The following is a 13,108-nucleotide window of genomic DNA, read 5'->3' as shown; positions in this document are numbered from 1 at the left end:
AGCATGGTCCAGTAGGTAGGGCACTGGGCTGGAACTCAGAGCTGGGTTGTGTTTGCAGCTACACCATTGTCCTGCTATGTGATCCTGGGCAAGTCACTTCACCTTGTTATGTCTCTCTTTACCCTCTCACTGTTTGTCTGTCTTGTCTATTTACACTGTAAACTCTTTCAAGCAGAGGTTGTCTATTAAAATGTGTTTGTACAGTGCGTAGACTCCAGTCTCAGTTGGGGCCTCTAGGCACCACTGTAATACAAATTATAAATGAAATAATCGAGGGGAAAATAAGATTGTCCCAGAAGTACCACACATGGAAAAGCTTAAATAAACTTGTTATGCAGCAATATTGGCAAACAATACACAATTTGATTCTCATACACTGGATTGCATTTGATTAAATTTCACTCTAATAATGTTTTGTACATAATTCAACTTGCTGAGGATGTGTTTTTAAATGTTTTTTGAAGTGTGAACTTTTAGTAAGTAAATGGAATCTCTTCAAAGAACATAATTTTTTATTCCAAATTATCAAAGCTGTACTTTCAGAATATTCAAGTCTAATGCACAGTGTAAAGTAGTCTGGAAGTGTATTCAAAAGAAAATAATCTACTGAAACTCCTCTCTGTTTATCAGACCCTCTTACGAGCCTCGTGTCTGATTTCACACAACAGCTCTGAGTGAAGGCAGCAGGTTTTTACTTGGCAAACACTCTTTAACAAAGCAAGGGCTGATTTGATAAATGCCTTGCTTATATCCAGTGGATTTTGCTGTGGAATTGGAGACTAAATAAAGGCACAATGAAAGATGCAATCTTCTTTTTAAATCTTACCTGTTTATTGAAAAGTGAAAATGTTTTGCTTTCAGAATTTATTCTTCTGAATTAGAATTTTAAATAAAAAAAACTGTATAATGAAGACATGTTACTTGAAACTATGTAGTCCCTAGTGATGAAAAATAGATTCTAAAATGCCCTTGGAAGGGTTGGGGTGCTGATTTTTATAGCAAGTGTTTTTGAGTTACATAATTGATGTTGGGCTATGGGTTTAAGGTCATCCTATGAATAAGCTGTATTTGGTTAGAGATGACAAAATAAGTATGGATTGGTCGTGTGATCTCTATCTTCATTTTTGGAGTGTGAGGAAGAGCAAAGTATATAACAAGTAGAGTAGTTCATAGCTCTGTTCATCTATTCAGAATACAGCTGGGAAGATAATGCAATAATGAACACTGACTTAAATTAATAGTTAATTGCTTTTGAATGTATTCACAATGTACTTGTTCATTTTCTTTGAACATTTGTGTAAGTAACTTTTTTTGTCCACAAGAATGCATAATGTGCTCGTGCAAAAGTTTGTACCAGAAGCATTTGCCTGGCTGTCGTGAAATCTTTGTGGTTCTTTCCTTGAAATGTTTGTCTGCTGCTCAGAGAACAGAAACATCATGTGATCAGTGACACCAGAAATAGCTGATGACATAGTTGAAACAAAGGGCATATTTTAAACTCATAGGTTGAAATATATTTGCATAAAATGCTCATTGAGCAATTACAAATAGCGAACAAACTTGTAAACATTTTTTACAAACCAAAAAGTCTATAGTCAGTAAATAAATTACTTGTTGTGAATAGTTCAATTCTAATTCAGACTCCTAATTTTAGTAGGAATACAATGTTAATGAATAGTAAATGGGGATATCAACTAAGAGTAGTTACTGTCATGATTCAGTGAAGTGCAAAATGTGATTTAAACAACTAGAAATGCTACATCGTTGTTCCCAAACACTTATTAGTATAGAACAGCTTAAAATATTTAGATTTTTCTGCAATAAAATATATAGAAAATATTCTCCCCCTCCCTTTTTTTTTTTTTTTGCTGAAGATGCAACTGCTTATCTTGAAGCCAGGTAGAACCTCAATAATTTGTAAGGAGGGGAGAGAGGGGGAATGTGTATCATGTTCAGTGTGCAGCAAAGTGGCTTCACTGCCTGCTGTGATCTGCTCAGTTTAGATATTCTGTTACATAACTCTTCTCTTTAGCTTGTTTAAGATAAGACATTATAGCCATGTTGGGGTGAGAGCTAAATGATGGTGTCTAATATTACTCTTTCCTCTGTGACCCATGTTTTCTAGAACTGCAGTGGAACCTTGCTAATAATACTGTGGTCACTGCATCTTTTCAAGTCGCCCCGTATGCCTGAAGCCCTTTCTCAACCTGCCTACATGGTTAATGAATTAGTAAATCTATGTTGTTCATTTGACATGGGCATTACAGTATTTAGTTACAATACTTTATATTCTACTGATAAATGTTCCCTAATTTGTGAAAACTAGTGGGAGATGCAAGGAGCTACTAGAGTGGTGGTATGGATAGGAGCTAAAGTTTTTGCTGGCCTTGAATGCTAGACATATTTACCGTTTATACTTTTGTTGTTGCATAGGAACAGTCAATCAAGAGAAATTTAAATATGTAAAAATGTGTGGCTAAGTTGTTTGAAGTATTTCAGCTAAATTGTACATTAAGCAATTTGTCCTGCAACCCCATGAGAAGTTTCAACAAACTGTTAAACATGTGTATTTTTTTGAGTTATGGAAGAGTGAAAATATATTTTTTGCAATAAAGATGGATGTGCACTTAACTCAAGTGGCTGAACTTCACAAGCTGAAACTTTTCAGGTGTCTAGTCTGAAGTCGTGAATAAGAACTAGTTTGTAAAAAGTATTTTGAATACAGTCTTCCGTAAAGCTATGGGGGAAGATTCTCAGTTGGTGTAAATTCTCATGGCTCCATTGATGTACAATTTTAAACAGTCAGAAGGTTTGAGAGGAAAAAGTGTAAAGGTTCTCTCATATCCTTACCTTGCTTGTAGGCTTTGTGCAGGCTTTCTGCACAAGTATGAATTTCACCAATCTGAGAGTAAACTACTGTACTGTATATTATGATTAAATGTTGGACATTTTTAATGACACCCACTATATAGCCACAGTTAGACCTAATTTTATTACCGTGCCCTTCCCCTACTTCTCAACCTACACTGGTCAGCTTGGCTTGTTTTAATTAGAATTTTAATAGTGTCTCAAATTCTAATTGTCTTTTTAAATTAAAACAGGATGTTGGACACCCTAGATTTGAGCTGTGAAGGGATCAATTTTTATTTATTTATTTATTTTTAAGAAAGCGTTTCACCACCAAGTCATAATGTACATTGAGGTCTGTGGTGTTCTGTATTGCTGAAATGTTTTGATGATTTATTTTAATGTGTGTCTGAAAATTTTGCCTCTTGTCTCCCCCTCATGTTTTCCACTCGCCAAAATGGTTAATTGCCATGAAGACTGATCTCCATTATTTTCTGAAGAGAAACAGAGGCTGCTCAAGACAATCTGCCACCCTATGCAAAATTTTAGTGTGCCACTCCACTCCTACCCCCTACAGCAGAAGTTCTCAAGTGGGGGAGGGGCATGCACCCTACATTAGACTTTCTGGGCTGAAGGCGGTGAGCCTTCTGATAGTTCAGTAGTTATGGTAGATGTGGAGTAGGAGCTAAGCACTAGGTCACAACACTATTCACTCAGGTGTGGTCTGGCTGTCTCTCCATCAAGAGAGAGAGAGCTGCAGCCAGTCAAATCTGACTGAGTGGCATTGGAACCTGGTGTACAGGGTTGCACTGCTACTCAAGTTTGGCCTGGCTGCCCCAGGCAGTGGCCTAGTTTGTCTGTGGCTAGAGCAGCCCCTGCTAGAAACACCAAAAAAAATATTGCTACTTCGAACTACTATCCTCTGAAATTCCTAAGTCATAACTCTGTATGAGCACTTTACCTATTTTATGTGTAACCATGTACTGATGGTTCAAAAAGCAATCTGTGTTAAGTGTCTGCAAATTGTTTTCCTTTCCTCTAGCTGGAGCCGCCAAATGATTTCAGTTCGTGAAGCCAGAGCCATTCCAAGACCTGATGGCATTGAATGGAGAAACAAATTCATTTGTGTAGAAGGTGAAGTGTGAAGCTGCAATTTTTGTGTTTTCAGTTTCATATATTTAGTTCCTTGATAGCATTGATTTAAGTTAGCCTGTCACTCATAGACTTTGCTTGTCTCTTATTTCAGGCATTTTCAATAATACATGCAGATACATAATATATTATATGACATTTCAGTGGAAAAGTTAATATACCCAAGATAGATTACTGTCTTACAACTATGTAGCAAAGTCCTAAGTGACTAAAGTGGAAATATTTGTTGGCTTCTCTCCTTTGAGTGATTGATTTTTTTTTTTTTTTAACCATTGTCCTATAATACCTTGTGCTTCACTTCACATATTATTTTATTCAGTGACTGCTCCCAGTTTATCTTTCACTTACGGTACTGTTATAGGCAGAGCTGATAATGTTGCTTAGTGTTAAGGATGCGTGATATTACCCATTATATGACTTTGATAGTTCTCAGAGGATCAGGTGGACGAGTGGATAGCACACCCAGTGTCCAGTCTCTCACCTCCTGGTGGGAAGGGCTTTCTGTCCAATTACTAACCCTTGTTACGTGGCTTAGCTTCACCTCTGGGTTTTCGATGCCCTATCCTCTCCTTACTAGAGTGGGGTGAGGCTTTGGCCCCTCCTGCAACAAGGGAAGTTGTTAGGGGAGCCTGGGCCTTCCCTCCTTCTAACTGGATTCTGACCTGTGACCCAGGACCCTGTGAGAGACGACAATATCTGACTCACTGGAGGCTTCTTCAGTACCCTTACTCTGGAGCCCTGAGGCTGGTTTTGTCACGTTCCCCCTTTTGAGCTGAGTTGCTCCCTTTTAAGGTTCCTCTCCATTTGGAGCATGCTCTGCAGGTTGGGAGGGGCAGGACTCCCCTCCCACTGGACCCAGTGTGGGATTTGTACACCCTGTCACACTGATCCTTTTTTCAGTTGCTAATAATTTTGGCAAATTCAAATTTTCTATTCTGATTGTCCGTCTGCCTCAGGCTGAATTTTTTTAGAACATTTCAGCCATAATGGTCTAGCCATTTCCAAGAACAAGGCTAGAGAAAAATACATAGTTTTGCATTGTTTTGAATTGTTAAAATTCTGGCAACCTTTTCTTTGAGAAGATGTAGCACCTCCGTGCTTTGGAGCAGGGAGTCAGAATTTGGTGGTGGTGGTGGGGGGGTCCTTTGTGTCAAGGACGTCTCTTTTGCTATTCCTGTGAAAATCTGCCCAAATTGGGCCAAGTTATAAGCCTTTGAAAAATCTCAGTTTGCTCATGCTCAGTGGTGATGTCTTAGTTTTAGTACTTAAATCACTGATTCTATCCACATTGGGAATGCTTTCGCCCCTCATGGCCCTCAGTGCTGACCTAACTGCACGTGTGCCATGCCATCCCCTTGTAGCTCATATGAGTGACTGGACTGCATATGTTTTTAGAGAAGCTTGCACAATAGCTGTCTGCACTGTATCTGATTCAGGCCAGTATTAGTCTCATTTCCATAAGCCTTTAACACAGCTGTGCAGTTGTAGATTTTTTTTTCAAAAATTGTTTCAAGGGTAGTGGCAAGGCAGGTTTTAAACTGTCTGGATTCTAATGTTTCCTAATGAAAAAATACTTTTAGTCCTCTTCTCAATCATAGAATCATAGAATATCAGGATTGGAAGGGACCTCAGGAGGTCATCTAGTCCAACCCCCTGCTCAAAGCAGGGCCAATCCCCAATTTTTGCCCCAGATCCCTAAATGGCCTCCTCAAGGACTGAACTCACAACCCTGGGTTTAGCAGGCCAATGCTCAAACCACTGAGCTATCCCTCCCCCCCATCAAATTGTCAGGATGGCAATTTGATTATTTTATATTTGACATTCATTTTTAGTGAATTATTCTTCTGATTAATGAGTAAAATTTACATTATACTGGAGTTTTCCTTTGAAAACTTTCTGATGTTTAGGAAACATTGAGGGACACTTACAGTTGATTTATTTTAATTAAAATGTTGCATACATAATCTTGCAAAATTCTTCTTGCCCAGTCTTCCAGTAAGTGTTTTTCTTTTGACAGGAGACTAAAATATAATTTTTATTGTCATTTATTAGCATAGCATGGGAAAGGTTTGAGTCTGCACTCTGACAGCTTCCTGACAATCTTGGGAAGGCTTTGCAGCCCCTCACTTGTCATTTTAAAGTTTTTATGATCTTGGGTGCAGTATGGAATGCCTGGAGGCTCCTAACTAATATTACAGAATAATCAGCATCAAATTTCAGATAGATAAAAGGAAATACTATGCTACTTCACATGGCATATAATCAGCATTTGGAATTCACTGTAGTAACAGGTCACTGTGTGAAATTCTGTGTCTAGATTTTAGAATGCTGAACATCTTGTGAATCGGATGGCCAATATTCTGATCCAGTATAAAGGCATATCTCACTGTAAAGTAAAATCTGCTAGTAAGCACCCAGTGAAATATTTTAAACCTATTTTTAGGATGGAAAAAAATTCTAGAACCATGCCAAAGAAAACCAGTCATCCCATTGTGTTAGTGAATTATGAGTACTGAAGTTCATTTAAATTTAGAGTGTAATTTGGATGGTTTTGATAATGAAAGGACCCAGTCTTATAGTCCCTATACTGGCAAAATCCCCGTGAGGTAAATGAGAGCTTCTAAACGAGTACCCTCACCTCTTGCGAGCGCCCCCTTCTGGTTGAGTGTGAGCCTGCCGTTTCTCAGTTCTTGGAACGGGGTGGCACCCACCTCTCGCAAGCGTTCACCCCTCCCACCCACCCCTTTGGTCGATGGCTTCATCAGCAGGTCTTCAGTGACTCAGCCTTCAGTGAATCTCACACACTGTCTGTAGGTGGAATAGAACAAACAAACCCCTTCCAAGGTATACAGTCTTCATCTTTCGCTAAGGCTTCTTACCCAGAAAAACTGCCCGCTATAACAGTCCAACAGGGCCCATCGCGGTGCCCTCACTTGGTCTGGCTAGGTTCTGGGCTCAGTCCTTGCTTGGTCCCTGCAGTCTGCCAGGAGCTCCTTCTTAGCCCCCCTGGTCTTCAGCAGCCCTCCCTGAGCTCACGCCTGCCCACACTGAGCTGTCCGTGGTCCTGCTGCTCTTCCAGCCATCCAGGAACCCAGTTCTCTCTCTTCCAGCTCCAGGCAACAACTGACTGCTCTGTTGCTGCTGCTTTTTTTTTTTTTTCCCATGCAGCTGATCTAGGCTGCCTGGAGGACTACTCCTTTGCTCTTTTTTGGGGTGGGGTGGGGTGAGGCAGGACTGCAAGGTCTCCAGCAGGGGTCTCGGGACCTAGTCCATTCCACCACACTGCTTTTCTTGAATAAAGATCCTAAAAACAGGCCATAAATGAATACTTTGGAAAGTCACAAGTGCATCATTGCTACTGTAATTAAAAATACATATGAGAAATACAAAACTGTTTGTGACCAATATTGTGCTCAATATATATATGGACATTTATAGTATTTTTTTCAGCACATCTTATATGTATTTATGTATTTCATAAAACTCTTGTGCTCACATCCACTAAAATTAAAAGGATTCCTAAACCATTAAAAAGAAAGTTAGTTTAAGATCCAAAATTTGACATATTAAAAGGAGACTAATCTAGCTAGGACTGTATTTTGCCTCAGGGCTCTGTCATTGGCTATTGTACCTTTACAAGTATGAAATACATAATACACCATAGTGTACTTAAACTGTCCTCTGGAAAAGTGTAAAAAGACTGGATTCTAAAACATGTTTTGCAGTGAAATTGAAAGGTGGTCTGTGCATGGTTAACCCTATAGTATATTTGCTCTACTGCAGAGGGGAGTACACATTTTATGAATACTATGCTGATATTGATTATGCGGATGACAAATAATAGGCCAAAGTCATGTTGGTTTCTAGTCCATTAGAAGCAAACGAGAAAAACTATACATTGTCAACTGGAAAAAGACAAAAATAGTAGGAAGAATAGAAATTTTTTTGAAAGATGGGTTTTTAAAAATATTTTACAGGGCTTTTGTTTTTATATATTCTGGTTTAAGAAAAATACCATATTTTACCACTGCTGTCTGTTGTATAATTTTGTCGCAAAAGATACAGCATAATAAGAGAAAGTAATTGCTTGTAGATCTGATATAAGCACATTGTTGTACATGGACCTTTCAGAACAGTTGCACAAAGTCATATTTAGATGTATAATACACACTATTGATTGTAACAGGACCTTCCTTATTTAGAATATTCAGAAATATATTTAAAATGGCATAGAAGTATATGGTCTATGAACTGACAAAGGACATTAGTTAAGGATATGGCTGCTCTATTCCTTGTTCTGAGACTCTGAATAGGCTGCTGACTTCTATAAGACTTGAAATACTTGTACAGTGGACGAAAGCACATGATAGAAGACCTGTATTAATACTCCTGCTGATAGTGTCAGGTATCTACATTTAAAGGAGTAATACTCCAACAATCTCTACTGCAACTGCAGAATATTAGTGTTGTGTTTTTATGGTATGAGAGTTACCTGCACAGTACATGTCAGAAAGGGAAAATGCAGCCTGTTGCTAAAAGTCCTCATAGAAAGTGACAATATATTGACTTATCCTCTGCTTCTCACAGAGTAGTTTACCAGGTGAAGATAAAGTAAAGGTTGGTTTTTTAACACTTAAATTTTTACGTTTAACCTTGCAGAGCCTTTTGATGGAACAAACACAGCTAGGGCTGTACATGAAAAGCAGAAGTTTGACATTATCAAGGATGAATTTCTAAAGGTAAAAATACATCAGATTAATTCTTGTAGCCCTCTTGTCTGCTAAAAAGTTTTTGGAATAAAAAATGAAAACTGAGAGGGTCAGTGGATTTGTGTACTACAGTGGTGGCCTGAGGTCTGTTTGCCTTACACTTGAGAATCTGTGTAATAGGCATTCATCCCAATATATGTAGAAGGAGAGAAATATGAAGTGAGAATGTTTTGTTGTGTGTGCGTGTGCATTCGCATGCAAGGGCAGGGCTAATGCTGAAGTGGGTACCTAAAATGAAAATTTCTTAATGGTCTGTGTGTTTAAATTCAGGACTCCAAGGCAGAGATAAATTGTAATGAGAACTGGGCATCCAAATCCCTTAGTCAGCTTTGAAAGTCTTAGCCTGACTTTCTTATTAATGTTTTGCGGATAGAACATTTTCAACCTTTCCTGGATTCAGTGGTGTTTCTTATGGGAATCTGCAAGGGAGCTATGGAACAAAAAATAGTTTGAGCCTTTACTTCTCCTTCTATCATGGGTAAATATGGCCTCCAGTAGTTTACAAGTTGTTTTTCTGCTCTTTGTACACATTTTAAATATCAGGTACGCACTTCTTCAGCAAGAAGGGGTTATTGGCACAATCTGAGGAGAACATTAACTGTAGTGAGACATGACTGTTGTTTGACCTGCAACTTTCCCTATTTCCCGCTGATGGTGGAGAGATGTGGATTTTACTTGGAATGTAAGATTTGGGCCTCAGATTTGGGCTTAATCTGCAAATACTCACCACCTCCTGTCTCCTATCCCTGTTCCCCATCATAGTTTGCTTTGACTGTGACATATCTGTTTGGAATTAAGTACCTATACCTGCACTGGTACTTCGGGTTCATTGAGATTTTTTCATAGCAGGTATCACTGTTCATGTTTCTCCGACAAAGAGAAGGAAGTGAAGATCAGATTTTTCTAATTCAAGAAACAAGCAGAATTAGTCTTTTTAAAACTGAGTATCTTTCTGTGTCACAAACACGAGTAAAATACTTTTCTGCTTTTTAAAATATTGTTACATTTCATAGGCATTTTGTGTTCTCTGAGGAAGGCAGCAAATAGGATGAAAGATCTAAAAAAAACCTGTTGTATGAGCAAAGTTTAAAAATGTGTGTGTTTTAGTTTTGCAAAAAGACTGAGGAGAGGACCTGATAACATATTTGAAGACTAAGGGCTGTTATAAAGAGGATAGTAATCAATTGTTCTCTCTGTCCACTGAAGGTAGGGCAAAAAGTAATTGGCTTAATCTGCAGCAAAGGAGATTTAGGTTAGATATTAGGGAAAACTTTATGACTAGAAGGATAGTTAAGTACTGGACTAAGCTTCCAACAGGGGTTGTGGAATCTCTGTCTGCAGGCTTTTAAGAACAGGTTAGACAAACATCTGCCAGGCATGGTCTTAAGTATACTTGGCTGCCTCAGTGTGGAGGATGGACTGGATGACTTCTCGAGGTCTCTTCCAAATCTACATTTGCATGATTCTATAACTATTTATATAGTTCTAGGCACAGTATATTTGTCCTATGATTTTAAATATGTTATTGAATATTAGCAGTGGAAAAGAGAGAGCCCATACTGGAAAACTTTCTGGGCATGCTGTAAACATCGGTCCCTTTTTCCTTTTGGTGTTAGGGCAAGATATCAGTTGAGGATCTACTGACACAAGTGGTCAGATCTGGGCTTTTAATATGGGCAGTTTGCAAGCTTGATTTTATTGTGAGAATATTAGTGACCTCATAAGTTATATAAAGTATTTGGGGTTTTTTGTACAAAATATTTTATTTCTGTGAAGCCACTAGTGTTAAGCACCATATAATATATGTAAATAAAATAGTCCATTTTTAATGAATGATTAAATAAATTGCTTAGGCACCATAAGGGTCAACTATATTAATTATTTAAAAAGATGCACATACTTACAAATAACCTCTAAGGCTCGGATTTTTAAAGGAGCCCCAAGGGGGAGGTTGGTGCATAACTCATTGAAAATCGCTCCAGCCTGTGAAATGTTTTCTTGAAAGGCACTGACTCTACACTGGCACAAGGTTTGCCTATATAAAGTCAGTTGCCAAATCAGGGCCTTAGACACCTAATCCCATACTCTACTTCTGTAACCCAGGACAGAAATAGAGATAATATAATTTGTCACCAATTTCAAGGACACATTCTTCTTTTTCGGAAGTAGCAAGGGATAGCTCCTCAGATATTTAGCGTATGTCTCCAAAATCAGAAACGTGAAGGTACCTAACCATTTTAAAGACAGAACATTATAAGAGACTTAGTTCTTTTAAAATATACTAATACCCCCACCTTCACAAGTTGTCTTTGTCCCCTGAAAACATAATTACTTGGGTCAGGTCTACACTACCACTTCAGTTTAATTTACATCGCTCAGAGGTGTGAATAAGTCACCCCCCTGAGCAATGTAAGTTACTCCGATCTAAGCACCAGTATGGACAGCGCTCTGTCAGCAGGAGAGCTTCTCCTGTCAACATAGGTACTGCCTCTCACAGGTGGATTTCTTATGCTGATGGGAGAGCTCTCTCCCATCGGCATAGAGCGTCTTCACCGTACACGCGACAGTGGCGATGTAGCGCTTTGAGCGTAGACTAGCCCTTGTTCTCAAAAGTGCACTTCTTTTTGTCTGGCTTACTACAGATTCCCTCTTACTGTAAGCAATCTTTTTAAAGAAATAAGTACCTGATGCTGCTCATAAATTTGTGAGGAAAACAAAACTGTTTAAAACTCTTTGTGGATCTGTGTGGGGTTTACCTCTTTCAGTTTTAAAGGAGGTGGTGATATAGAAGAGAATAGCTTTTAAAAAACCTTGTAACTTTTTTTCCTCAGTCATGGCAGAGATTACGAGACAAGAGAGACTTGAACTGTATACTACCTGTAAGAGCAACTATACAGAAAAGATAATTGGCTTCCTTCTTCTTCTTCTTACTGGAGTCTGCTGAAATATAAAGAACAATATCAAAACCACGATGCAGTTTTCCCCATAGTTTTTTATGAAGTGTTTTCTCTTTCAAGTTTTTGTTAAGGAAATGTTTATAAGAAAGATTGCATATTTTATTATGACATTTGTTAATATAACTATTCATTCAAAAATGGGTTTTCTAAAAATCCTTGCACCATTGACTTGTATAGGAGACTATTATGACCCAAATTTCAGACCACAGGACTTAATTAATTTTAGGGAAGGTATCAGAGTATATTAAATTGTTGTTACGTTTAACTAAGTAATGGTTAATTCGACCACACTTAACACTGAAGTAAAGAAATGAAGAGCTAAGCAATGTATAAAAGTCCAGCTTAAAACATAGCACACATTGCACGTTTCTTGATGAATAAGTAGGCTGTGCTTTACAACTGCTTCAAGCAGTATGCACTTTTGCTCTACTTGGCACTTTCCAGTTTTATTTCCCTCTTACATGGAACAATTTATCAAAATGAAATTATCCCCTAGTTGTTATGCTCCAGGTCACAGGAATTATAATCTAAACTGGAATTTTTGAGCAGCAGAGCTACTACAAAACAGTTGAAATAATCCATGATAAACCAATGTATGTAAATGCTTAATGTTTATACAGATTAGGTCAGATATCTATATTTTAATGTTTCCTTTCCATATGCAAAGTAGTAGTGATGGCTGCTTAAAGAAAAGCTGCTAATAAGGCAAGTTTTTGTTTTGATTTTCTGTAAATATTTGTAAATTGGTCGGCTGCTGTAAATTGAAATTTAAAAAGTAATCTTGAAAATTTTAACTTTTCCAAAAAAACACAGTGAAACTTCTTTTAGACCTGCTGTAGCACAGTTTGTGCCTCTCATGTACTTGTTATTGCAGACCAATTCATATGTTACAATTGTTACTTCTCAATGATGTCAAATTAATATTTTCTTTTTTTCTCTTAAGTTTAATATTTTGTATGGTGTCCAGTGGAATAAAGTTTATGTATGGAAAATACAGATAACTTTTCTGTTTCTTTTTGCTCTTATTTCACATGAGCTCTTCTAAATGTTTTCTACTTCCCTGTGATTGTGTAGAATGAGAAGTCTGCTAAGGATTGTCTTGTCCAAAACCAAAAATTTATGTGTGGCTATTGGAATTTTATATGTATGTGCAATGTAGTCCTTACAGGCTTCTCAAAATGCTCATTTGGATTCTTAACATATTCTTGAATTCATATCTCCAAGTTGCAGATAATTTTTATTTATGCTTCATTAATTACAGAATTTTTTAAAAAGTTACAAAACACTCCAATGTTTAGGATTAAATGGTCAGCTTGTTGCCTGTTCTAAAATCATTTACTGTACAGGTCTCACTCTAATCTGTCATTTAATTTTTTATTTAAA

At 37.8% G+C, this 13,108-nt stretch overlaps 1 protein-coding gene across 4 annotated transcripts in view; it reads left to right on the top strand.

The window, feature by feature from the left end:
* Positions 1 to 12,726, top strand: part of TENT2 (terminal nucleotidyltransferase 2) — a 74,543-nt gene extending 61,817 nt beyond the window's left edge. For 3 of the 4 annotated variants that reach the window (XM_073344140.2, XM_073344141.2, XM_073344142.2), the window contains 3 exons: positions 3,890 to 3,981; positions 8,659 to 8,738; positions 9,312 to 11,589. In XM_073344140.2, the coding sequence (XP_073200241.1) occupies positions 3,890 to 3,981; positions 8,659 to 8,738; positions 9,312 to 9,530 (391 nt within the window). In that variant the 3' untranslated portion in view covers positions 9,531 to 11,589. The other variant, XM_073344143.2, reaches the window with a different exon arrangement.
* The last annotated feature ends 382 nt before the right edge of the window (positions 12,727 to 13,108 follow it).

Source organism: Lepidochelys kempii, chromosome 5, assembly GCF_965140285.1.
Source record: "Lepidochelys kempii isolate rLepKem1 chromosome 5, rLepKem1.hap1, whole genome shotgun sequence".
Taxonomy (NCBI): Eukaryota; Metazoa; Chordata; order Testudines; family Cheloniidae; genus Lepidochelys; species Lepidochelys kempii.
Note: the sequence above shows the minus strand (reverse complement) of the source record. Positions and strands in the feature narration are given on the sequence as shown.